The sequence below is a fragment of the Rhineura floridana genome, chromosome 8 (genome assembly GCF_030035675.1).
Source record: "Rhineura floridana isolate rRhiFlo1 chromosome 8, rRhiFlo1.hap2, whole genome shotgun sequence".
Classification (NCBI taxonomy): Eukaryota; Metazoa; Chordata; class Lepidosauria; order Squamata; family Rhineuridae; genus Rhineura; species Rhineura floridana.
The window spans coordinates 114575092-114603069 of NC_084487.1; the positions used below are offsets into that span (position 1 = coordinate 114575092).

At 42.5% G+C, this 27978-nt stretch overlaps 1 protein-coding gene across 2 annotated transcripts in view; it reads left to right on the forward strand.

Moving 5' to 3' along the window:
- The window catches only part of CD36 (CD36 molecule), a 97476-nt gene that overhangs the window by 57913 nt on the left and 11585 nt on the right, over positions 1–27978 (forward strand). For both annotated transcript variants that reach the window (XM_061582152.1, XM_061582153.1), the window contains exons 3-9: positions 9514–9674; positions 12889–13033; positions 16649–16828; positions 20885–20976; positions 22907–22953; positions 26026–26095; positions 27345–27532. In XM_061582152.1, the coding sequence (XP_061438136.1) occupies positions 9514–9674; positions 12889–13033; positions 16649–16828; positions 20885–20976; positions 22907–22953; positions 26026–26095; positions 27345–27532 (883 nt within the window). The remainder of the gene's footprint in view (positions 1–9513; positions 9675–12888; positions 13034–16648; positions 16829–20884; positions 20977–22906; positions 22954–26025; positions 26096–27344; positions 27533–27978) is intronic.

Below are 27978 nucleotides of genomic sequence, written 5' to 3' on the forward strand. Positions count from 1 at the left end.
TGGTCTAATGCCCCGGCGATTGCGGCATTCCACCCTTCCACCAGGGTCTCAGCTGAGTGGCTGTGTGCATGCTCCAGAGAGTCCCCAAGCGCATTCAGGAATCCATCAGGATCCATCAGACGCCTGGGGCGGACCATCTTAATAAGTCCTCCACCCCCACAGAGGGTTTGTGGCACCAAAACGTCCATCCTCACCAAGTAGTGGTCTGACCATAACAAGGGGGTGATGGATGTACCCCCAATTTTCAGATCACTCCCCTCCTCTCCCGAGACAAACACAAGGTCGAGTGCATGACCGGCTACATGGGTGGGCCCCATTGTAATAAGGTGCAGCTCCCAGGAAGCCATGGTTTCCATGAAGTCCCGAGGCGCCCCAGTAAGGATGGCCTCTGAATGTACATTGAAGTCCCCCAATACCAGCAGGTTTGGGGACTGTACACGCACAGCCGAGACCACCTCCAGCACCTCGGCCAGGGAGTCCGTTGTGTAGCGGGGTGGACGGTACACAAGCAGAATCCCTAGACTGCCCTTTGGGCCCAACCTCCAGTACATGCAGTCTGCCACCTTGGTCTCACAGAGAGGAGGTCTGGTGAGAACCAGGGACCTTCGGTAAATAACCGCCACTCCCCCTCCCCGACTACCGACCCTCGGCTGCTGTGCATACGAGAACCCAGCTGGACACATGGCCGCAAGGATAGGAGCAGCAGCCTCATCCAGCCAGGTTTCCATAATACATGCCAGGTCCGCGCCCTCATCCAATATGATATCATGAATGAGGGATGTTTTTTGGGCAACAGACCTGGCATTGCACAGCAGCAGTCGAAGGCCAGAGTATGGAGTCAAGCATCCCCCAGCTGTCTGTTGGCTCTGGACAGGCCCTGGACAGGCCCGGAACAGGGGACAGATATTATGCATCTCTCCCTAGTTCCTCTTACCTGACATGACCTGCCCCTAGCTTTCCACCAGCATCTGCCGCCCAGCCTCGGTATACATTGGCCTCCCACCCTTCCCCCATCACTCCCCTGTGATTGACACATGCCCCGATGTAAGCTTCCACCACTCAGGCAGGCACCCAACCTTAAAACAACCCCCCCAAAAGAAAAGAAAAAGAAAAAAAAAAGGATGACCCACAACCAGCACACAAAAAACCCAGGCCACCTCAGCCAGCCGGCTTATGTATCCCTCCAAAGAGGGACAGGTGGTGGAAATCAGTCACAGCTGGCTGGGTACCTGGGGCCTGGTCCTGCAAGATGGATGTCTGCCAGGCAGAAGTCCCACAGGGAAGGGTGGTGGAGGTGGTGATCCAACAGCAGCAGCAGGCTCTCCTTCCCTGGGCAGCGATGTTCTCCTCTTCCTGCAGGCACTGGGTCTGGTTTAAATAAAGAACAGCCCTGAAGTGCTCTTTTAAATTTTAAAATGAGCCTACTCTCTGGCATTGTGTAATTTTAGTTCAGGGATGGAGAATCTATGGCTCTCCAGGTGTTGGTGGACTTCCGTTCCCATCAACCCTGACCATTAGCTATGCTGGCTGGAGTTGGAGTTCAACAGCATGTGGAGAGCCACAGGTTCCCCATCCCTGTTTGAACCTAACAAGGGCTGTAGAAAATAATGGTCCTAGTTTGTTTCTCTTTGAGAATTCCATTGCCTGTAAAGCATTTTTGTGCAAGAGGCTGGCAGCATTTAACCTAACCACAGGAATGCAAGCCTCAAAATGTTTGAAACAGTAGCAACCATTACTGGCACTATATTTTAGAGTGGTGTATAAGTAACTTCCAAGTAGAGTATAACATTATTTTTACTGTTCTGTCTTACTACATAGAAGTGCTTCATCTTGCAGAATATGAAAAGCTCCTTTGCCAGGAATTGCAAGGCCACACAATTTCCCCCTTCCCTCTTTTTCTTGCACTGTGGCTGATGGGGATGCATAGGAACTGCAAACGCATGTGCACGCACAGAAGGATGCCTTGGATATGATCCAACCTTTTTATCTATCTGGAGTTAAGATGAGGATTCATGAGTGTGTTGCTGACTTGACCAATTCATTCATGCCCCAATGGCAGGGCGGATGTCTTATTGAGCACTGGTGGTCTCAGGGTCAAGCTGAGTGCGACTCATGTCTGAAATACTGACTCAGTAGGGTTGCCAGGTCGGAACCATCCAAAAACCTGAGAAAACAGGGGCGGGCCCTAGTAATGTCACGGGGTGGGCCCTAGTGACATCACAGGGTGGGCTCTAGTGACATCACGGGGTGGGCCCTAGTGATGTCATGGGTGGGCGCTAATTATGTCATTAAGCATGATACATTAAGTATCAACCACAGTTGCTTGGAGCATACAATTAAAAAAAAATTCTCTGATTGGAAATTAAAATAGAAATCTTACCTAAAAGAGGGTGTTCCCAAGTCCAGCTGAAGTGACAAGGTCATTCCTTCTCACAAGCTTAGGGAGCATGGATGCAAAATGGAAATGGACTGCCTTCGTCGGTCCCGAATAGGGTTTTCATGGTAAGCGGTATTCAGAGGTGGTTTACTATTGCCTTCCTCTGAGGCTGAGAGGCAGTGACTGGTCCAAGGTCACCCAGTCAGCTTCATGGCTGTCTGAGGATTCAAACCCTGGTCTGCCAAGTCATAGTTCAACACTTTTAGGGAACATTTAATCTAGCTTACTTGCTTCTGGCAAGAAGGGTTTACGTGCCCTCAGGCCAGGCCATTATAGGAAGAAAGGAGCTTAGTGTTGCAGAGATGTTAGATGGGAGCACAGATGGATGCTGTAGTTTGTCATGGGTGGCGGGAACTCTAACTGCGAGGGGAAACTACACTTCCAAGGATTCTTTGGGGGAAGTCATGCACTTTAAATGTGAGTTGGATGTGCATTATTTCTTGCTGTGAGCTGCTTTAGTTTCCTCTAGAAGCTAACAAGTAGGGCCCCAATACCAAAACAAAAAAATAAAAATTAACACATGGAAGGAATACACCAGGCATAGGGAACCATAGGACTTCCAGTTATGCCTCTGGTCCTGGGGAGTTGCAATTCAGAGCCATCCAGAAGGCCTAAAAAAAAAAAACAAGCAAAGCCCCCCCCTTTTTTTAAAAAAAATTGAAATAAAAGAACATAAGGTTGCCAGTGGTAAACTTACCAGAGCCAAACCCACAACATTTTAAAGGAATTTATACACCTACACACCTGATCATGTGTAAACAATTAAATAGCTGAAGTTAGTTCAAAGCTTGTAACTAAGCTACAATCCAATACACACTTACCTGGGAGTAAGTACCATTGAACCCAATGGAGCTTACTTCTGAGTAGACATGTATTGGTTTGTAGTAAGAAGTGGGGGATGATTATATTGGATGGCAGTGGTGAAAACAACCCTTAATCCTCTGCTGAATTTTCCTCTGAGTAGCTGCTTTTTGTGTTTATTTATTTAAGGCATTTATACCCCACCCTTTAGCCAAAAGGGCTGGGAGACTGTTACTTGCGTCTGCTGTATAATGGCCAAGGGTGTTGCTAGCAGCAATGCAGTGGCAAATTCAGGAGTGCAGGGTCCCTTCATGAAAGTCACAGCCACACCCCTCCCACCTTTCCCTTTTCTGCTGCTGGGTTGAGAATGAGATCCTTGCTAATGCATTCTTCCACAACAGAGGTCCCTAGGAGCCTATAGGCATGAAAGGGGAATGTATTAGCTACTGAGAAGAGTCTGCTCAGTGACTTACCTCCTTTTACTCTGATTGGCTCCAATCAGCAGGAAAGGACAAGGATGCATGTTAGAAGACTCTTCTAAGTGGCTAACACACTCCCCTGTCATGTTGATTGGCTCATAGAATGCTGGAAACACAGGGATTCTGCTGAGACCCTGCTCCCAAAAAAGTAAGGCATCTAAGACTCCCCGAGACCCTGGACGACTACACCCTTGTTGCTAAGTTCTTGAAAAACTTTGGGCAACAATCTGCATAAATGTATACAGTGCTTCTGGGCAAATTAAAATAGTGTGTGTACACACAATATATTTAAAGCATGTTTCTCCTTCCCCAAAGAATCCTGGGAACTGTTGTTTGTTAAGGGTGCTTGAAATTTTAGCTGTGAGGGGTAAACTACATTTCCACAATTCTTTGTGGGAAGCCGCACACTTTAAATGTACGGTGTGTGTGCAGCCTGGGATCTCACTGGCACTGTAGTTTGCTGCCCTATGAGCAAAATAAAAATAAACTTGTTTTTAAAAAGTGGGGAGTAGCAGATCTGGGTCTAGCAGAAAAGACCCAGGGCTCAACCTCCCCTGATAATGCCCCTAGCGATTGCAGATTATTATAAATAATAATTAATGCAGTTTATAGCAAGCAAAAAAGACAGGTCTCTGCCCTGAGATGTTTAGAACAGAAAAATAAGATGAAGTCTTTCTTCTGGTTGACCCAATTCATTTTAGAGGAAAAGACTCTAAAGCCCATCCCAAGCCTAGTTACTCCAAAGCAATCCTCACGAAATTCAGTGGGCTTTCTCCCACCCAAGCGTGTTTAGGATTGCAGTCTTCATCCTGGAGGAAGAACATGCTTTCTTGGAAGTAACTATCATAGGAGGTTCCCAAAAGGGGCACAAGGCTGCAGCAAGTTTTTCTGAGTAAATGAACACTTACAGAGAAAGAGAGAAAGAGAGAAAGAGAGGAGAGCAATTTCTGGTTTCACCAGCCCATGTATCTCCACCCCGAGCAGAGAGTGAGTCTGCTACAGGCTGCTGGTGCTTGGGAGAAAAAGGCTCCCAAGCATGCAAGAGAAGAGGTGAGGGAGCCCTGGGATCAGTGAGGGAAAGAAGCGGAAGGGGGGATAGAGAAGGGGGAGGGAGAGAAATACCAATGTTTCTCACGCAAAATAAAAATAAATAAACAGACAAAGAAATCAAAGGGGGAGGGGAGAAAGGGGAGGGAAGTCAAGGACAGGGAGAGAGGATGCCTCTAAATGCAGGGGGGGGAAGGTGGGACGCTATCCTGGGTGAGCTGGAGCTGGAAAAGAGGCAGCGCCCGATGCGTCATCCTCTTATTGCCTGCTCTTGGAATGCCACTGCTCCCCGGCCACAGCTGCTCATCAGCTCTAGAGCAGCTAGAACTCCCTAAAACCCTCAAAGCCGGGGCATTTGCCAGCCAGCCAACTCACCTCCTACTTGCTCCAATTTGCTCCACGCCACGGAAGAAGCCTGGGTTCGGCTCTCATTGGGCCTCAGGGGCAGCCAATGAGAATGAGAGGTAGTGCTTGGGAAGGCAAATGGAGTCCTTCCCCTGAGGTGTGCACGTCTGCATGCAAAGGAGAGAGAGAGAGAGAGAGAGAGAGGAGGCAAAGCAGATAGAAGAAGCAAGGGGAAAATTGGCGTCTGCATGACTGGCTCCTCGCTCTTGGGAGTCCACAATAGCCGGAGATTAAACAACATGGGGGCAATTCTGGCCGGAGGTGAGAAAAGCAGGGGCAGGGCCGGAGTCTCCGGCTGTTTGCCGGAGACCTGGCATCGCTATGACTCAGCCATTGGTCTGACTCTATGGAAGGCACATACATGGCTGGAGGATTCTCTTCACTAGCATTTTGGTGCCTCAAGCTTGGTCACTTGCCCTGCACATCTATCCTAATTCTCTGACTTAAACAAGGATTTTAAGTTGACTATTAAGGAAGGGATGGTGTCTGACTGTGGAAGAGGCTTGGCATAGCACAAAACCTCAGTGAAGGTTTGACACAAGGATGTTTGCAAAGGTGGGTCTCTAGGCCAGTGCACCCCTACAGCTTGAACTTCTTGCTTTCCCTCGTAGTCAGGCTGATGAGCAAGCAAGAGGTGGCATGGGTGAGCCACGGAGGAACAGTCAGGATAGCCTGGGGTAGCTCCTCGTCAACCATCCTGCTGTGCTGTTCCTGCCCCACCCACCCCACCTCATTGACAGCCTCAATGGTAGAAGGCAAGGAAGGAGGGAAGCAGAGAGAGAGAGAAGGATGGTTGCTGAGGCACTGCCCCAGCCACTCCTCACTGTTCCTGTGTTGCTTGCCTCAGCAGGCCGCTTCCCTCCTCCTTACAAGAAAAGGTCTAAAGGGGAGGAGAGGAGGAAGCTTAGTGATCCATTTGAGGGGGGGGGAAGAGTAGAGCAAGCTTAGCAACCCATTGAGGGGAGGGTGATCTTTTTGGGAACTCCTGTGGTGTGTATGTGTGTGTTTGGGAGTTCTGGGGGAAGGGTTGGGAGTCTCTCTCTCTCTCTCTCTCTTTGTTCCTGAGTGTGTGGGAGTTCCTGGGGGTATGGAGGGAGTCCTTGGTTGAGATACTTCATATTGCAGGTCTCTTTGAACAAATGTAAATCTCTGCACGTAGAAAATAACTCTGGAAGAAAGCTGCTCTCCCTGACATGCTAGTTTTCTATATGTGTATCATCTGAGAGAGCCTGAGGTCTAACCTGCAGCTTGAAGTGGGAAACCTAGGTCTCAACGATACCATCGCAGAACTCTCACTAAACAGGATGATGGAAGGCTTATAATTTCCTGCTCTGCCTTAAAGCATGGTGAGGGAAAACATTTCAGTGGTTTGTTTTGATGTGTGTTTCAGGGATATGATCTGCATGGCAAGTGTCAACGTGTGTCAAGTGGCTTCACAGTGATGCCATTAACACCCTTTTAACCTGTTTGTCGAGGTGAAGAGCTTTTTTCCCTCTGGAAATCTCAGGGAGGACTTTGCCAGAGGCTGGTTTTGAATAATGAGCTTTCTTCAGAGTGGTGGCTGTTCTCTCCCTTTCCCTTGTGACCCAGATCACTCTGCCAAATGCGTGTACCAATCAGCCTGTCTTTTCACTGAAGCAATTGAAGGAAATGTTTGGCAGCTGTTTAGCAACAGTTACTGCCAGTGGTCTTTGTGCTTGTGTCTCATAGGTCATGTGAAGAAGGCCTCATGAACATCAAAACAAACTTTCTCCTACTTTTCTTGCAAGCGCTTTCCAAAGCCTTACGGAAAGTGTGTTGATCTTTCCCCTGTAGATCCTTGCTTTCTGTTTCTATTCCTCCTCTTCACCACTCCCCCACATAACCCTTGGCCTCCTGGGACTTGTGCAATGCTAGAAGGCTGCAGATGACGGAAACGGGACATTAGCTGTAGGAGAGTTAGTGGACAAGCAAGTCCATGGCCGTTGGGCTTCTGTCTTCTTCTAGAGTACTTCAGTCAGATCCTGTGGCAAAGGCCTTCAGACCAAAGTGGGCGGCCTATCTTTCATTTTAAGATCATTATATACCTTAAAAAAAAACCTTTCTGTAGACCGGCTCTCTTGAAAGGGACAATGCATTCTGAAATGCAGTGGTTCCTGCATTTGATGGAGTTGTGGCATTTGTTTAGAAGGTTTTGACAGCACTGGGATGCATAGGGGGAGGGGGAAGTACAATAAACTTCTTAAGGAGGAAATCTTTTCAGGGCCAGCGGATCCTAAATCCAGATGCTAAGAGCCTTAGTAAAGAGCTTCATTTGGCTGTCATAACAGAGCGTTACATGTTAAAACTGGCTGCTTCTACGTATTTGTGTGTATCTGCACATGACACAAAATACCAAATGAATGTTACTTCGCAGAAAGACTAAATAGCTTTGCCTTACTCCAAACAGCTTAAGCTTGGCTCACTGCAGGGTGTTCCTATTATACAAATATGGTCCTTCCTTGCTCACAGTTCTTAACAACTTTGCTCCAAATACATACTCTGAAGTGAAGGGCAAAAGTTGAGTCTTGCTATTTGACCCTGGCATCAAGACTGAAGTGATTTCCCAGAGTAGCCTTATAATGACTTGCTCAAAAGCTAGTCTTTTGGAAAGTTTGAAAATGCAAATGAAAGCCTGTGCTTTTTTTATTCTGACTTTAAGACTTTGTTTCCTTTCTTTTAAAAAAGCTTCATTTCCTATTTTAAAAATAAACAATAATTTGGACAAATGGTTTCTGATTGAAAACATCGTTTGGATTCGTTGCTAGTGGGATAAAAAATTAAAACCTCATTTTCAGGTCAGAAAGATTATCGTGGGTGAGAGATCAGCGAAATAGATATAAAATAGGATTCTTTTTGTTGCATGTCACTGAAATTTAGCAGGTCTGTTCCTTTGGAAGGATAAAAGCCTCAAATTTCATGCTGATTGGATCTAAAAACAAATGTTGCAAGTAGGGATGGTAGGATCTGTCAATTTTGGTGTTCGCCATTTCTTAGTTTTCTGGCCTTACATTAAGTTCTCCACATTTCTGCAGCAATATGCAGTTCAACAAAATCACGAAAATTCTTGTGTTTTAATGCAAATTTCTCCAAGTAAACACTCTGTGTACAGTTTTGATTACGCATTTTTGTAAGCAGTTTCTCCTAATATAGTGCATTTTTGTATGTTATTTTCACTGATATATTTTATGCACATTTTCCCGTATATATATCTATTTTTGTAAGCGTTGGTTGGGCAACTGCATCTCAAAATTCAGATAAGTCCAAATTTCAAAGAATGGTTCTATATTGGTTCTCATAGTTTTGGAATGTGCAGATTTGATAATTTGGCTTTAAATGTGAACTGTATCAAATTTCATCACCATCCCTTGTTACTGGCAGGAAGTCCATTGAAATAAAGGAGAAATGAATGTGAATGAAGTTATCAGTTATGAAAATGAATGATTACATAAACTATCTTTTCCAGTTCACACCTCCCTGCCATTACTTCAATTATAGCTCAAACCAAAGGCAAGATGAGTGTGCCAAAATTCTGTATTTAATTTCTGAACATATCTCTAAACTAATGCTAAGGCCAAAGCCTTTGTTTGTGTTATCTCTTATGTCTGCACAGAAGATTCTGGTCTGCTACTCTCTGATAATTTAGAAATTAGGTCTGATTAACTTTCAGGCAAAAACCTAAATTCTACTTGCAAAATCATGGATCTAGGTTTTCGCAAAGTGGGGTTTTGTAATGAGCTCTGCCCATTACTAGTATAGATTCTTCAAGATGTTTTGTAACACGCTCTGTACATTACTAGTAAAGTTTCTTCATGACTTTTTTATTGTTACCTTTCAAATCGTCTTTGTAAAGTGTCTTTCTTTGGCTTGGGAAAGGCCAGTGCTAGAGCAGCTTTTGTAGTTTACAAGCACCTGTTTGGAAAATGTCAATGAAGAAGAATCTATTTTATGTCAGATGCCAATATTACATATTGCCATACGAACCTGACTTCACTAGAAGCTTATCTGGGTTTTTGGTGCTTATAAAGGCATCTTCCCCTTTTGTCCCTTTCTACATATTAGTCTGGAATGGAATGGAAAGGAACTCTGTTTAAATCTGCACCAATAAATGGAACACTTAGCTGAAATGCTTCTTAAGGTCTCCTAGGCAAATATCAGTTTGAGTAAAAGGCCTCTGTTTTAAGAACCTCTTTCACAATTCTTGGGTCTCCTTCTTTTAGGTAAATATTTTTTCTAAATCTTGCTGAAATGTACAGAGGTTCAGGCCTTTAACTTTATCTGAGTGAGTGCAGCACACAACACTCCTTTTCTCCTTGCTTTTTACAGGAAACAGTAATTGAAAATGGTACAATTGCATATGAGAACTGGGTTGTGCCAGGGAGTCCGGTCTATAGGCAGTTTTGGATCTTTGATGTACAAAACCCAACAGAGGTAATGAAAAATGGATCAAAACCAATACTCAAGCAGAAAGGCCCCTACACTTACAGGTAGGCAAAGTCTTGTGGATTAAATGTGTGTTCTGTTAATTTTTTTTTTTTTTTAGGTGTGTTGGTGGACCAACCTGGGTATTTTCAGTCTACTAATCACAGCACTGTGCCAAAGATCAATTTTTCAAAAGTCCTCGTCCGCTGTGAAAGAAGATTCAATTTTATTGCCTTGTTCCTGGGGTAATTTTAAAATTTTGGTGGGTGCAGGATTGAGCTCACCTTATCATTGTGAAGTGGCCATAGGTAGTTTTGCGTGTGGCTTTCTTTCCACTAAACATTTATCTAGCCATCCTGACTGCCTGCATTTCCTGATTTTTATTTTTTTTAAAGCTCCATGAGAGGATATGTCATCTTCCCTGAGTTTTAATTGAAGCCCTGCAAGCTGGCTACTGAGCACCTGAGACTGACTGCCTTCTAAAAACTTTTTTATGGAAGCTCCTATTATCTTAATCTTTCTACACTGATTTGTTTAAAAAGTGGCAAAGGCTTCACTTAATAAAAAACAGCAAACAGCTGTTGGGTGCACCGTAGGCAGAGCTTGGAAAAGTTACTTTTTTGAACTACAACTCCCATCAGCCCCAGCTAGCATGGCCACTGGATTGGGCTGATGGGAGTTGTAGTTCAAAAAAGTAACTTTTCCAAGCTCTGACCGTAGGCAGCCTCCCTATCTTATGGTGTATATAGGAAAGCCCAGCTAAGGATACTATGGGTTTTTTTAGGAAGTGCACACATGTGGGAAGGCTCAGAGTGCAGACCACTGGAGAGATGTAAAGTTAAACACAAGAAACACCCCTCAGCCACCTCAAAAGTAGTTAGGTTCAGCAAATACGCTGCTCCTACCCACATCTATGAGAATTTCACCACTTTTATCTCTGCTTTAATTTTATCAGTGCAATTCCTTTTTCTTATTAATGGATCGACAAAAAAATGAAAACTAGCATGAAAGGTTGTTTTTTTGAATGGCTCTAGCTAGTAAAGATCCCCCTCCTGCACTTAGCACCCCAAACTATACTTACTTGCTCTGAACTTTTATATGCTTTACTAATGACCCCAGTTCTGGATCTGGAAAGGTCTGACAATGACAGCTTCTTCAACATGCTACACTGAACATGGGTACAGTTTTGGTGGCCGCCCCTAGGCTATGGAACTCCCGAGTGAGGTGCGATTAGCTCCCTCCTTGCCGTCTTTCCGGCGACAAGTAAAGACTGTTTTATTTCAACGGGCATTTGGGATAGAGAATGGCCAGGATTAAGTGTCATAGGATGGGTGACTACATTATGATCTTATTATTTTAAATTATCTGCTGTTCTTAAACGTACGTTTTATAGTTTTTAATTTTTCTCATAGTTTAATTCTATTTTTAATTGTATACATTTCTATGTTTTCATGGTGTGTTATCTTTTAGCTGTAAGCCGCTCTGAGTCCTACTGGAAAAAGGGCGGGGTAGAAATAAAGTTTATTATTATTTATTATATACCAGTGTTTGTGTGAAAGAGTCTACACTTGTTGACTTGTACAGGTAAGCTAATGGACACACAGACAACACTCATTAAACATTACATCCCTACCACCTGATTGCAGGGAGGGGAGTGCTCATCCTAAACCGGTATCTGGAGGCTGTGAAGGGTTGGATGTGGGCTAACAAACTGAAACTTAATCCAGACAAGATGGAAGTACTGCTGGTCAAGGGAAAAACTGCACCAGGGATGGGGTTGCAACCTGTTATTATTATTATTAATTATTATTATTAAAATTTATTTATACCCCATCTTTCGGCCAAAAGCCCTCAAGGGGCTTACAAGGAAAAAACCTGTTCTGGATGGGATTGTACTCCTCTTGAAGGAGCAGGTCTGCAGTTTGGGAGTCCTCCTGGATCCTGCCCTGCTGCTTGAATATCAGGTGGCTGCGGTAGCCAGGAGTGCTTTTGGCCAACTCAAACTGGTCTACCAGCTGCGTCCGTTCCTGGAGGCAGTTGACTTGTCACCAATGCATGTGTCACTGTGGCCATCAAGGCTTGATTACTGTAATGCACTCTATATGGGGCTGCCTTTGAAAACAGTTTGGAAATTGCAGTTGGTTCAAAATGCAGCAGCCAGAATGTTAACTGGAGCACGGCACAAGGAGCATATCACCCCTGTGCTTTATTAACTCCACTGGCTCCCAATTTGTTTCCGGGCCCTGAATCATTTATTACGGTCACAGACCAAAATATTAAAATTAGTTTTTAAAAGCCACAAAAATTAAAATACATATAAAACACAACTGCTGATAATTACTACAAATCTAAGAAAGACAAATTAAGTAGTTTGTTTGGACTGGCAGCATTTTTTGCAACACTTTCGGTAACAGAGGGTAAGACATCCCTTAAACAGAACTCTACCAAATTTGCAGAAATACCCCTAGGCAAAACAGTTAATAAAAAGGAAATGTTCTTCTTTCTGCATTCACTGTACAAATTACAAGACAGTAAAACATGTTGAACAGTTTCCACTGCACCAGCTCCGCAAGGATAGGTGCATTCACTAGCTGGGATTTTGTTAAATCGTCCTTTCAACAGTGCCGATGGCAACACATTAAAGCGGGCAAGAGTACATGCTCTGCTATACTCACTGACTATTCCAAAGTACAAGTATGAAGCTGCAATAATTCTGCAGTTGTTAAAATTATAGAATAGTGGTGAGCAGGATTTATTAGCAGCAGTTTTCAAATGCTGCAAGTCTAAGTCCATTAGTCTTTGGGTGACAGAAATCTGGGCTGCCTTAAGCCCGTAATTGCCCAGCACTTCGGGGAAAAGCTCAGTTATTTTCTTCTCCATCTTGCTCATCCAGCGACTCACAAAAGAGGCCGAGAGCAGTAAAGATAGCTACCAGGAGCTGTTACGACATGTAGGTGTAACCACCATTTTAGGGCATCAATCCAGACTTTACAGGACTCCAGCTTGTAACAAAGGTGCTTTACAGAACCAGGGGTTAAAAAAGGTGTTGCATCACTTTTTGCAGGTGATGTAAGTGTAGTCATTTTTTTGTTGAACATATTTTCTCTGTGGTGACAGAGAAATCCAAAAGCAAATATTGAAAGAGACCCTACATATTAAGTGTGTTGGAGTGGAGGGACTGCTTTGTCGCTCATAAGGGATACTAGTTCAGCTGGCTAGTGCAAATTCATCACTTTCAAATTCAGGTTTTGAAGCTGATTTTCTTCCTTCATTTCTCAGGATGCGATATTTGCCCAAACAAAACATCACTCAACATAACGACTCAACAGTGTCTTTCTTCCAGCCAAATATTGCTTTCTTTCAGCCAGATCTATCAGTTGGGCCAGAAAACGACACTGTCACAGTAATCAACCTTGCCGTTGTGGTAAGTAAACCAGGCAATAATGTAATTCTATAATCTGTTAACTTCGTTATCTTCAGATCATCCCTTTTTTTCTCTTCCCAAATGCACAGGATTAATAAGCACACAAAGCCTCCCGCTGGAAAATTAATAAGTTTGGCAATAGTTCACTTTGTCATATCTCATTTTTGTTTTCATTTTGTTCCAGAAAAAACACTGTGCAGAGCTGACATTATACTGGCCATACTCTGCCTTTCTGAGCGTTCTTTGCCTTAGTCAGTGGGGACAGAGACGCTTTCTCAAATCCCTTGTCCACCCTATACTTGGCTTTCTACAACAAGGCTGCTAACAATGGTGCCAATTAGTGCCAATGTAGTAGTATCTCCAGAGCCATCCAGTCCTACTGAGGTTGTAGCTCTTAAGAAAAGCACATTGCACAACCCCCTTGGGGCCTGATCTGTAGAAAGGTATAGTACTTGTTTGCATCAATTTTAAATTTAGTTTATTTCCTTGTATGGCACACGTGGGGAAACTTTGGTCCTCTAGATGTTGAGATGTTGCTGAACTACAACTTCCAAGATCCTCGATTACTGGGGATAATGGGAGTTGGAGTTCAGCAACATCTGGAAGGCCAAAGGTTCCCAACACCTGCTATATGGGAAAAGTGTTTCATCCTCTTCTTCCATAAACTCCATGACTGTGTCACATTGATACTTACGCTTTTAGACTTGACTGCTAAAACAGTCTGTCTAGATAATGTCTAGATTTTATATTCCCAGATTGGAATTTGAGATTAGGAATCTGAGGATGGACTGAATCTAATGATCACTGTTCTTCATGTACTGATGTCAAAGCTGTGTTGTTGTTGATGATGATGGGTATATTAACCTTGTGAAGACCTTGAAATTTTCTCAGAAATCATGAGCATCCTTGTAATAGGCCCATTCTCTCTCCTTTTTCTTCTGAGGCTGAGAATATAGTGCATTGTGATGGAGGTAAGACTAGAACCATCCACTGTGGTTCACCCTCTTGGCCACTACTCTGTACCATGTTTCGATTCTGTGTTCCTTTCCCCCCCACTTACCGTGTTGATGCTATAAAAGAAATAGGGGTTCCACAACATCTGATTGTCCTGATGCACAACCTATACTCTAGACTAGAGGCTACTGTAAGGACAGTATATGGAGAAAAACGATTGGTTCCCCATCGGAAAGGGTGTGAGACGGGTGTATTTTATCAGCCTACTCGTTTAATCTATATGCTGAACATATCATACGGAAAGCAGGATTGGACCAAGATGAAGGAGGTGTGAAAATCGGAGGGAGAAATATCAACAAGAAGATATGCAGATGATACCATACTCATAGCAGAAACCGGTAATGATTTGAAAAGAATGCTGATGAAAGTTAAAGAAGAAAGCAGAAAAGCAGGACTACAGCTGAACATCAAGAGGATGTAATGACAATAGAAGATTTATGTAACTTTAAAGTTGACAATGAGGACATTGAACTTGTCAGGGATTATCAATACCTTGGCACAGTTGTTAACCAAAATGGAGACAATAGTAAAAAAATCAGAAGAAGGCTAGGACTGGCGAGGGCAGCTATGAGAGAACTAGAAAAGGTCCTCAAATGCAAAGATGTATCACTGAACAGTAAAGTCAGGTTCATTCAGACCATGGTATTCCCGATCTCTATGTATGGATGTGAAAGTTGGACAGTGAAAAAAGCAGATAAGAGAAAAATTAACTCATTTGAAATGTGGTGTTGGAGGAGAGCTTTGTGCATACCATGGACTGCGAAAAAGACAAATAATTGGGTGTTAGAACAAATTAAACCAGAACTGTCACTAGAAGCTAAAATGATGAAACTGAGGTTATCATACTTTGGACACATAATGAGAAGACATGATTCACTAGAAAAGACCGTAATGCTGGGAAAAACAGAAGGGAGTAGAAAAAGAGGAAGGCCAAACAAGAGATAGATTGATTCCATAAAGGCAGTCACAGACCTGAACTTACAAGATGTGAACAGAGTGGTTTATAACAGATGCTATTGGAGGTCACTGATTCATAGGGTCACCATAAGCTGTAATCGACTTGAAAGCACATAACAACAAACCATGTTGATTTGCTCCACAGTTCACTGTCTCCTCACCTCAAATACTTCATCAGAAATACTCCTTTAGGAAATTTAACACTCATTCTCTCTTCTATAGAGGCAGAAATGAAAGGTGTAACTCCCTCTTCATTGTGCTATGGATAGACAATATGGTGTAGTGGTTAAAGTATCAGACTAGGACTGGGCATGCCAAAGCTGAAATCCCCACTCAGTCATGAAGCTCACTTGGTGACCTTGGACCAGTCATCATTTCTCAGCCTAACCTATCTCACAGGATTGCTGTGGCAATGCAATGGAGTATGTGAGGAGAATTGTACTAGTTAGAGTTCTTGGTGGAAAGGTGGGGTTTAAATGTAACCTAAAATAAATTAGGCACACTTCAACTACAAATATGTTAACATTCTTGACTGTAGCGCCTTCCCTTCAAAGAATCCTGGAATCTGTCGTTCTGTGAAGCCTGAAAATGTGTTCTTTAGAGAAACCTGTTTTGCAGCTTCAGTCTTCCCTGGGAGAAGGAACGGTGATTCAATGTGTGGTTGGACTTACTGTTTTCCGAATATAGGGCCAGAAGAGCACTTATATTTTTTGAATGATGACCAGCCTTTGTAATACAGACCATAAATAAATTCTATAACAGACAAGAGAATTGCAAAGCTGCATACAGAGGGGCTTTACACTTAGAGACTTAAATCTCTGTTTTCTCTTTCCTTCTCACAGATTAGATACCCAGAACATAGGCCACCCTTCACCACATCCTATCATACCTAATAGTGTTAAACCATGTCAAGCAATTTTGTTTATGGTTAAGCTGTCCCACATGCTTCCTCTTTGCTATTTGAGTTGTGTAAATTACTATTTTTTTGTTCTGTGCTTTTTATTAACAGTGGCTGTGTACACACGGCAGTTTATTCTAGAATCAATGGGGACCGAGTACTTGCTTCTTCTACGGAGTCCATACAAAGTCTACATCTATTGCATGTTTTTTTGCTCCAGAAAAGCACTTATTGAGAAATTGGTTTTATTCCAAAAATCAAAGTTCATTTCAGATTGCTTCTGCATAATCCTCCAGTGTGTCCATTTGAAGATAGATGTAAATGGTCCTGCCAAGTTGAAACACGTGCAGGTTTGAGTGGGTTGTACCACTTCAGATTACAAGTAGGGGAATCGGAAGTTAGACAGCTCCTAGGTTTGTTTGTTTTTTAAACCCAGCGTGTTCATTCATAGAAAATGAGGATATTAGGGTAAAGTTCTGGTTTTCTTTACATAAACAGGGCTTTTAAAACATGGGGGAGTGCTTAAAGATTTCCTTCCACAAAGCTTCAAAACTGAAATATTGCAGTGCAGCAAACATTGCATCATATGGCTGCTCTGATTTCAATCAACCAAATTGCTTATTGCTAATATTCAAAAGTTATAATCTGTGATCTGCTCATTAGCAGGGTTAATTACAGTTTCCTGGGTTACACCTTGATTGTAAGAGGTTAGTCACAGGTAGTGTTTGTGTTTGTGTTTTTCACAGGCTGCACCTGCTTTGTATCAAAGCGGCTTAATACAAACAATGTTGGACATTTGGGTGAAGTCATCAGGATCACAATTCCTTCAGAACAGAACTGTGCGTGAAATACTCTGGGGCTATGACGACCCTTTCTTGAAGAAAATTCCATTTCCAGTTGAAACAAAAGTTGGCGTATTCCTTCCTGTATGTATGAATCCCCAAGGAAAATGCATTGCTTATGATGGTGTCCTGTGTGGAGGAAGGTGTTGAGACTAAACACATCCCTTTAAAGGCCCTTAGAATTTAAAGAGTACATAGGTTTAGGACTGGAGATTAAAACCCTTGTACGCCAAGAGTAAACTAGGTTGGATCTTGTTCACAGGTTATACTGAACACAGGGACCAACTGTCTTGTGTTTGTGCAAAATACACTTGTCGTTATTTACATGCAGGGTTCAACAAGTGTACAAGCCAGCTGTTTGTGTGCATAAGTACACAGATCATACGTTGAATTTAATGTGTGAACACCCCTTTTGACAGCAAAAAAATCAACATGAGCCAAACTTATTTATTATTTATTTATTATTTAATTTATTAGTCGCCCATCTGGCTGCTCTGAAAGAATAAGCATTGTAGACAGCTGCCTATTTCATCACAGGCTGGAAGGAAGAAGACATGGTTGCAAAGGCACTAACTGGAATAGTCATAGTTCAAACTACTTCATGATTGCGGGGGTAGGGTGGATGTCCTGCATTCTACTCCACTGGGAGGATATTTTCACACATAGCTGAAACAGTATAGGAGCCACTTCTCATTATGTGATTTTAGGCAGCTCCAGTGTAAATACAGGAAACACCCACACAAATTTTGCCTGTCTTGATGGCAAAGATACCATGCAGTTGTTGCTGTGCACAAACTTTAGAGTATTTGCATGCATACTGCAGCTGTGTGGGACAGCACATGCTATGGGGTAACATTCTTGTGTTGCTTTGGGTGCAGGTAAAATTAATCTTTTGCACAGAGGGTTTTAATTGGAGCTTCAGAAAACATCCTCTTGGATCTCTGACATGGGAATTATCCGATATTCAGAAGTTGATGTATTAGGATTCCACCATTGTTCTGTGTCTTATTTTCCTGTTTTGTAAAGTGTTGTGCACAGGTTTTCTTGGCATGGGTTAGACATCTCCAAGAACTTGCTTCTTTTAAAAATAACTCACATAACCCCTAATATTGAGCTTAAAGCCCCAGGTGACATGATCAACATGGTGGCACAGAAATGATGACCACCCTTATGTTACTGATGCACAAATGCACATTAATGAAAACACAATGACAGAGATGGCTCTTACACTGTAGCTACCAATATGAAGGGTAGCTTCCCACATTTTTGTTTGTTCGATGCACATATGAGCATAATGTAGTAGTAGTAATTCACTAATAGGCAAAAAAAATAAAAATAAACCTTGTGGTTTAAGAACATACCTATAGCCAACAAATATTTCTATCAAACTTTAAGAAGCAGGGAAATTGGGCAGCTATAGCGAATGTACCAGAGGAGCAGGAGTCTCTTCTCTTGAGATTGTACTGCCCTACGAATTTGTCAAAATGCAAACACAATTTGGGTTGGTCTTTCACAGTCCAATCCACTTCCTGTGTAGCTTGGAAGAATTTGGTAAAATGTGCCTCTGAGCACATTTGCATTTTGACAAATTTGTAGGGCAGTCCAATATCTCAGAGAGGAGGTCAGGTCTTCTGCTCCCCTGGTGCATTCGCTGTAGCTGCCTAATTTCCCTGCTTTTTAAAGATTAATAGAAATATCTGTTGGCTATAGGTACATTTTTAAACAGCAAGGATTTTTTGCCCATTAGTGAATTTCTCTGTTTTTTAATCTAGGAGGTAAGAAATGGGATCCTGTGCAAGCTTGCTGAGAATGGATTGATCATTTGCATGCTTAATGAGTTCAATGGGATTTACTCCCATGCAATCTTGCTTAGGATAGGTGAAACTGACCATGGGGGTGGGGGAGGAGGGGGAATGGGAGCAGTGGGGAGGGGAAGGAAAGAGTACAGGTTTGATCATTTGCATGCATATTGAGTTCAGTAGGATTTACTCCTGTGCAATCACGCTTACGATAGGTGGAACTGACCTGAGGGAGTTGGAGGGAGGAGGGGAGGAGATTGGGTAGGTGGGCACTGGGTAAAGGGAAAACTGCTTTCCTTTCTGAAAGGAAAACATTTAACATTGAAATCTATTATAGTGTTGGGCATGCTCAGTAAGAACCAACTGTCAGTGTTCTAAAAGCCAAACTCACAGCTATTTGACTTGGGTAATCAGGTGGCTACACCCACCTCAGACCAACAATATCATTTTTTTCAGGGTTTCCCCCACCTTTTTATTCCACAGGAGGCCTATGTAGTCTCCCACCCAAATTTAAACTAGATTTGTCCCTGGCCACATCCACACCGGACCTTTATTTTACTTCAGACAGTCATGGCTTCCCCCAAAGAATCCTGGGAAGTATAGTTTGTGAAGGGTACTGAGAGTTGCTAGGAGATGCCCTATTCCCCTCATAGAACTACAATTCCCAGAAGAGGGGTTGACTATTAAACCACTGTAGGAACTGGAGATCTTTCAGGGGAATAGGAGTCTCCTAACAACTCTAAGCACCCTTCACAAACTACACTTCCCAGGATTCTTTGGGGGAAGCCATGACCGTCTAAAGTGAAATAAAGGTCTGGTGTGGGTGTGGCCACCTGATTAGCCAAGCCAAATAGCTGTGAGTCTGGCTTTTAGAACACTGACAGTTGATTCTTACTGAGCATGCCCAACACTATAATAGACTTCAATGTTAAATTTGTTAAATTAATTAAAAATCAGCTAGGCATTTTTTTTACAACTTTTAAACTGCAGAAGATGAAGGTGAGAGTATGGGGCAAGGTCAGTAATAGGATTACAGGCACTCTGTGAACATGGCTGATTTTTAATTAATTTCAACAAATTATGAGACCACTGACAGAATAAAGTCCAACAAGGGTCTGTTTTTTCTCTCTCATTTTATACTTTGAATCCTTGATTCTCTCTGACTGTTTTGTGTATTGCCATGAAAATTTAGAGGGTTGTTAAGCAAGCGTTTCTGAGTTCAGGACTATAAGTTGTAAGCTTTTGTTTTGAAATAAGCTTATGGGAAACATCAGAATGGCATGGTGGTATTTTCAACTTAACATTACAGATTGTGAAAAAAACATGCTGGCTATAGTATATAGTCACTCTCTTGGCTGTATAATATCTGCTCTTCTCCAGCAGGTCCCAGGATGGGTTACAGCATTTTAAAATTGGATATTAAAAACAATTAAAACGAATTAAGATCAACAGGAATAGGATTTTGGTGATGGGGACAGATACAAATGAATGGTAACAACTGAAAGCTGTGGCAAATCACCAGTGATCAAATTTCAGGACTTAATTTTAAAAGCTCTAGTTATTCTGAAGTTCAGGAAGACTGGAACTGGAACACAGAGTGGTGAAGATGAAGAAATAGAATGGGAAAATGCCATATCCAAAGTATCCCTCCCCTCCAAAGCATAAAATCCTCTTATCTGCAGACTGAACTGGTGAAATGCTATCCCTCTTATTAATTGTTTTAGCTAGATTCATGGTGCCAGACTGAACAGTGATTGTGTACCCAGAATGGTTCCAGTCAGCCTCCACCAGCATGGCCAGTGGTTTGGGGATGGTGGGAGTTTAAGTTCAACAATATCTGGGATGTACCATGTTGAGTATCCCTGAGGTAGGAGGAGCAGATTGCCTGGTTACCTCAGTCACCACCCTAGAGAAAGGGATAGGATGATGGGCATTTTTGTGTCACCCTGTTGATGATGTTACCTGGGGCTTTAAGCTTAATATTAGGGTATTTTTTATAATCTTGATTTGGGTTATTTTTAAAAGACACAAATTCTTAATGTCTAACTCCTGCCATTTTAAACAGATATTTTGTTGAACTTAACCGTGTGCTTGCCTTTCAGTCAACACCATTCTAAAGTATGGATTTCCTATCTCTATGCAAAAAAGTGTAAAAAAAAAATACTGCTAAGAAACATAAAAAGAAACAAACCCTGGGATTTACAGCCCAGTCTCTGGAATTATTTGGTCCATTTATGGCTTGTAAAAAGAATGAATTCTTCATCTTGATTACCAAAGCTGTTTGTACTGAAAATTGTGCTTTCTCCCCCCCTTCTCTCTCTCTCTCTCTCTCTGTCTAAAGTACAATGGTACATTTGATGGCCTTTATAGAATCTACAATGGGAAAAATGACACAAGCAAGACGGCGATCATCCATAGTTATAAAGACAAAAGGTACCATGTATTTGAGAAAATGTGTGTGCTTTAAAAAAAAAATTTTTTTGAAAATGATCCAGTGTGGATCCCTTTTTTGTCTTGCTGTTCTAGACTCTCATGTTTTTGTGTGAAGGTTTCAGCTGCCTTATGGGAAGCTACTTAGAAAAGCTTGCAAAAATGTCGTATTAATCTAGATTCCTTCTGTGTTCTGCAGAGGATTGCTGCCCTGGGCTCCTTCAGGAGGAAGGAGGAGATGTAAATTTAATTTAAAAAAATAGACTTAGCCTTCATGAATTTGTCTGTCAATGGCTACTAGCCACAATGGACCTGTTCTACTTCTATTGCTGAAGGCATTATGCCTCTGAATGCCAGTTACTAGGAACTGCAAGTGGAGAGAGTGCTGTTGCGCTCAGGTGCTGCTCTCAGGTTTCCTATAGGCATCTGTTTGGCAGCAGTGAGAACAGGATGCTGGACTAGATGGACCATTGGCCTGATCCAGCAGGAAAAGCGAAACATCCCCCCTAAGCTTGGGAGATGTTCTGTTACGTAGGTGTAATTGTCAACACACTTGTCCAGGACAAATCCATTCTGTTGGTGTTATAAGAAGGTAAGGATGGGCCTGAATCCCTTCCTTTCTTGAAACTTTGGAGATGCATGAAATTCACCACTGCCAAATGTCTAGTGCCAAACTACCTTTGGGCAGATCACTACTTCTCAGCATAGCCTAGCTCACAAGATAGTTTTAAAGATAAAATCAGATGCCTTATGTATGCCTTCCTGACTTCTTGGTTGCTGGTACAGATGAGACAAATTTTATCTGCATGGATCAGCAGCACACTAGACCTAGAGTACTTGAGTTCTTGCACAACTCTACTCAGGTGACATAGAGCCAAGGCTTAGTCTTGGCACTAGAACTCTTGACAGTGGTAAGCAGTGATGTAGTGGCAAATTCAGAAGTGTAGGGTCCTTTCATGATAGTCACAGTCATGCCCCCCTTTTTTGTTGTGGGTTGAAAATGAGATCTTTGTTATTGCCTTCTCCCACAACAACAGGAGCCTAGGAGCCAATAAGCATGAAAGGGGAGAGTGTTAACTACTGAAGAGAGTCTTCTCAGTGGCTGATTCACTTCCTTTCACTCTGACTCCAATCAGCAGGAAAGGACAAGGAAGCACACCAGAAAACTCTTCTCAGTGGCTAACACACTCCCCTTTCATGCTGATTGACTTGCAGGGTGCTGGAGACATGGGGACCCTGATGGGACCCTGCTCCCAAAAAAGTAGGGTATCTAAGACCCCCTGAGACTTCAGACAACCACCCCACTGGTGGTGGGTTTCATAGTTCTCAAAAGCCAAACCAGTACCACTCCTTCCTGCATGAACCTCCATTGGCCCGTAGAGCAGGCCCTTGGACTAAAGCAATGGCTATAGCATTTCTAAATATAACACTACATCTGCTGTTCCACTGCATAGGTTTGGACAGGTCTGTTCTTGTTAACAAACACTTTGATTACACTATTACACTACAGTTATTCCAAGAGGAAGAAGCAAAGAGGACAGTGGGGAGATATCGCATTGAAATGGCTTTCCTTCACTATCAAATAAGATTTATAGAATGTCTCCAAGTGAGAAGGTTGAAACAATGTGAATGAATATGTAATCTTTTTTATGAGTATATCATATACCATTCCTCCATGTTTAGTTGTGCCTGAGGCATGGCGAAGGTTGCCTATTCTTGGCTGGCATGGTGTTGCCACTCAGTGTCAGCCAAGCTGTGAGTCCCGCAGCAGCCTTATGCTCTGGCCTTTGACTGCATAAGAAAATCCTGCTCAAAAGAAAATGCTGTGGCATGAATCAGACTCCTACACTGGTATAGCTAAATGTGTAGCTAAATAGATCTTTCTCTGAGTTCTGTGACCTGACCTGGATCATCCCCCTCTTTTTTTTTTAAGCACCCTTCCATACTGGAAGAAGTATTGTGATATGGTCAATGGCACAGGTAAGAGTGTGTGTGTGTGTGTGTGTACATTACTGATATTCAGGACTAGTTCATTACTAATAAGCTTGATCCAAAGAGGCAAGAACACAGGAGGTGTTCAGCATAGTTCAGACACTTCTGGTACGTTATGATCCATGCCAGAATGTATCAATTCTGTAGAGAAAGATCTGCCTCATGTTGCTGCCGAGCATATTTTCACATGTTGCAGCTTGAAGATAAAGACTCTCTGTTCTACAAAAGCATTATCAACTCCATGAGATTCTTCTGTTATTTTGGCATAATGGGATCTTCTGTAGGTCTTTATGGGTGGAAGGTAAAGTAATGGATCTGCAAAAAGATCTTTAGTAAAGGTGATGTGCATGAAAAACTGATATTCCATGCATTGCAGAGGTTTACTTGAAAGTAAAAGTGGGGAGCGTAAGAGTGTTGGGCTGCAACTCTGGATTTGGGAATGCAGGAAAAAAATTCTGCTGGAGTTCTGCCCTCTCTTGCTCTAGTAGCCCACCTCCTATCACGTGTCTGCACTTTGATAAAACACTGCTCAAAAAGTCTTCATGTGATTTATTTCTTTAGTAGGTTTCTATCCTGAATTGCTGTTTTAACGGTATTGTGTTTTTATTTGTGGTAACCGGCCCCAGGACTTTCTGATGAAGGGTGGGTAAGAAATATTAGTACAAAGTTTGGCACTGAAGACTCACAACGGTCTTCAAGGGTTGGAGCTGCTCAGCGAAGAACAGCATTACCTTGAACTACTGTACAGAACTTTCTGAAGTGTCTTGCTTGTTTGTACCTTTCCCTTCCTATTTTGGCTTCTGCTATATTCATCGGGTCACCGTAAGTCGGAATCGACTTGAAGGCAGTCCGTGCATGAATTCTCCTGTTACACTAAAAGAATACAAAGAGAGCAAAGTAGGTAGAGGAGGTAGGCACCTCAACCGTGGTGTCGTGCCTCCTGTCTCAGGTGCTTCAACAAGCATGGTGGGGGGAAGGGGGGAGATAAAAAAATAGAAGCAAGATGACTAACTAAATGAGAACAAATGCCAGCAAACTAACTATGTGAGATTTTATTGCAACAACATCTCTGGGGAACTCCCCAAAACACTGCTTTTCTGTAAGCCCATATACTGGAGGGTCATTCCTGTGGTCCGTAAGCCTGTGAGAATTGAAAGAGTGCATGTTTGTTTGTCAATAGAGGGACCGTTCCTTCTGCCATGGGGCATATAGCTGGCAGCTCTCTTATAAAATCATAGGAAAGATTCAGGTTCAGAGATCATCAAGTGAGGTGGTGCTACCTTTGCAAGTCATTTATTTAAACAATAATATTAGAGTACAACTTTCCCTTGATATTAGTTCAGAGTGCCTCTGATCTAGAGAGTAATAATTGTTCCTGCTGTTGGCGCAAATTATGAGCTGTTCATACTCCAGTAAAACAAGTACCAACAAGCCTGGTTCAAAGCTCCAATTATTTGTAGGAATGAGGCAATTAGGGATGCTTATGAAATTTCTACTTAATTTCTTCTCCTACGTATTTCGGATTTCTGAACAATCTAATCTTGTTTTTGGGGAGGCGGGTGGGAGAGTTGTGCCAGTAAGTTGAAATGCCATTATCTGGTGTCATCTATGCTCCTTCATATGCTGTAGATTGTTTTCCTCTATGTGTATGTGTATGCTGGGTCATGATGGCTTGTTCCTCTGGTTTTAGGGGTGTGTGTTTTGATCTTCCTGCTCCATTGTTTGACTTAATCATAAAACTCTTGCAAATACTAGCACGGTATGGTCACCGTTGCTCTCCTCGTATCCTAGAATAAGGATGACTGGGGGTGGATAAATGAGTGGAAGTCGCTTGTCATTCTGCCTGGTGTTATCATTTGAAATTGTAGCTGTAGGGCCAATTTCTTCTGTGTTCAGTGGATGATTTCAAGGCACTTTTAACCAGCTTTTCTCCTACTTACACCATGGGGCTGCAAGCTGTTCCTTCTCAGGTTTTTTTAGTTTCTCCCTATCCTGTGATTACTTAATTCAATGATAGATCTGAACCTTGAAAGTCTTTGATCTCTTGCAAGGATCCAACCAAAATCCATGATTTTCAGATTCCTGGAGCAAACCCCATCTATTTTCAGTAAGAGAGGGGTTTCCAGATCAAAGCAAGAGATTTCTAAGCAGCTGTCATGAATTTATGATTTTGGCTTGACATGCAACATAACTTGGAATGAGGGAAGGAGCGCAATAGTTTGGAGTCTTGAACAATACCTTAGTGTACCTCAATACCTAAATAACAGGCCGGTCAGCATTTTGAACAGGAAACAATGCAGTTATGCTGGGGTGTGTGCTAATAGTTCACACATGGGTAGCCAATATGGTGACCTCCATGTGTTGTGGACTGCATCTCCCTTTATCCCCAACCAGCATGACCAATAGCCAGGGATGATGGGAGTTGTAGTCCACAATAACTGGAAGGCTATCAAGTTGGCTATCCTTGCTTTAAACAGTTGACATGTGTGTAGGATTTTCTTATCTACTTTTCTAGATTAATGTCCCAGGCATGGGAAATGACTTTTTCGCTCTGTGAAGTATGAAGTAGAAAAATAGGGGAGTATGTTTCATCCCCAGTTGCTAGAGCCCCAACTGCTAGTAAACAAGATGAGTTGTATTGTAAATGGCACTCTGCATCTAAAGTCCAACACAATTTGATCTCTCCTCTGCTGTGGACTCCACATAAGTTTAGGTGACATTCTATATCTAGATGTCAGTTCGGCCTTTGGGTGGTTTCCAAAGGTTTTAGGAAAAACTTTGAAAAATACTATAAAAGTAAACCTGAGATCTTGCCTTCCAATTCTAAGATGTTAAAAGCTTCAAAAAGATGTCAGAGGTATGTTTATCTTGCTTTCCTCTGGAAGGTCTGTCTAGAGTGGCTCCTAGTCCAGCTGGTACAATTGACCAGGTGAGACAGGAGGATGCAAGTGAAATGGCAGCGGACTTTTGCACTTAAATGTGTGTTGTGTAATCAAATGCAAACCTGAATGCAAGCTGGGAAGTAAATCATTTATATGACACTTTTGGTTTTATTTACAGACGGGGCCTCATTTCCCCCTTTCGTCCAAAAGAATGAAATACTCCATTTCTTTTCTTCTGATATTTGCAGGTAAAAAACATTGGGAACCCTTCATAGCCTAGAATATAATTTGTATATCTGTATATTTGAGTTGGGAAGAATAGCATTTTTAAAAATAAAATTTTCTGTCTTACTGTTGGTCTGCTGAAATGTTGAAAAGAACCAACACCACCAATATGACAAGGCTTCTGGATTATTTGGGCCAAATTTGTACATCACACAAGACATCAATGACCAATATCTTCCATGTTTTTTTAAAAAATGTTGTTTTGTACCTCAAGAATCAGCTGTTGCACCAAAAGCTTCCATTAGTGTAACTGTTGCATTGGTTTCCTTTGTTGTGCAACCTTTAAACTCTGCCATCTGGTAGTGCAAGAGCTCTTGGATTACCAGACAGAGAATGATTGTTACACTGCAGCCAACTCAGAAGGGACAGGAAGGGGGGAGGCATGAGTTTCAGGCACCTCCGCAGATTTCAGAAGAAGCAGAGTTGGGGATTGTTGTGTCTGAGCAGGAGCGAACGGGAGGGGGGCAGCCTGCTCTTCAGCCATTTCCCATGAGTAACGCCCTTCCCGAGGAGCCGAGTGCGCCGCCCCCGGTTGATGCAGAGAACGAGTGGGGGGAAGTTTCAGAGTCAGTGATAGCTCCTCCTTTTCCAAGCAGTTCCCAGGAGGATTCCAGTGCGGCACCACCCTCTGACCTCGAGCCTGTTGCTCGCGAGCAGGTGTCTTCTGATGAGCAGTTGGATGCGCATCCCCTGTCTCTTCGTTCCCGCCGGTGTGAGAAATGGACAGGGCAAAGACAGGAATTACGAAGGAGTCAGAGATTACGTTCAAAAACATTTCCTATATAAGCCTGCCGCCCGCAGTGGGGGGTCATTGAGTCAACTTCCTTCACACGCTGCAGAGCATGTCTAGAGTTTAGTTAGAGATTTCAGTGAGTTAGCGTAAGGTTTCCTATGAAGCACAATGCCTTTGATGTATCCATTACTCTAATAAAACGAGATTTACTCGCACACACACTCCAGCCTCATTCTTTCGGCTCTGGACAGGACAATGATGGATATGCCCCTCATGCTTAGAGATGTATGAAAATAATGGGCATAGCCTTATATCTAGTTGAAATCTCAGATTTTAATCAGATTTTAATTTTGCAGATGCTCACCAAATGTATGGGAAATATTTGGATTCCAGTTTAAGTTTAGATAGTTGACATCACAGGCACCTATGCGTTTGCTCGTAAATTAAGATGCTGCCTCTGTATCCCATTTGATATCCAGATCAATCTATGGCTACTTTGACAGTGAACAGTATGTGAAGTACATCCCACTCTATCGCTTCATAGTACCTCCAGATGCTTTTGCATCTCCTCTTGTCAATCCTGATAACATCTGCTTCTGCACGGATAAAGTGATGTCCAAGAACTGCACATTAGCTGGGGCATTGGACATCAGTTCTTGCAAACAAGGTATCAACATGCATTTTTAGATTAGCATGTGTTTAATGTGAAGTGAAAATTTTGGAGCACTGGATAACGTGAATTTAGGAGGAAGTTCTGTCACATGATGCACCCTCAGTTGTCCCACTGATTTCAAAGGGAAAGTTTAGAACCGGATCCAACCCTTTCTCTGTAGCAATACTGCTAAAATGGAGGATTTTTCTCAAAAGACATATTAAAAGCTGCATCTAGGCTCATATACCTTCTTGTGAAGGCATATTGTGATTGAGGCTTTATTATGTAAACCTGAGCAAAGTTCATCTACATGGAGTAAAATAACTAAAAAGAAGTGAAATATTTATTGGCATTTTATTTTAAAAAATGCATCAGATTTTAATCTCTGTACATAACCTTTCCATGATTCAAATGCATAGTTCACATGTGTGCGCATCTGCTTTGTAAAGGTTTTCCTTGCA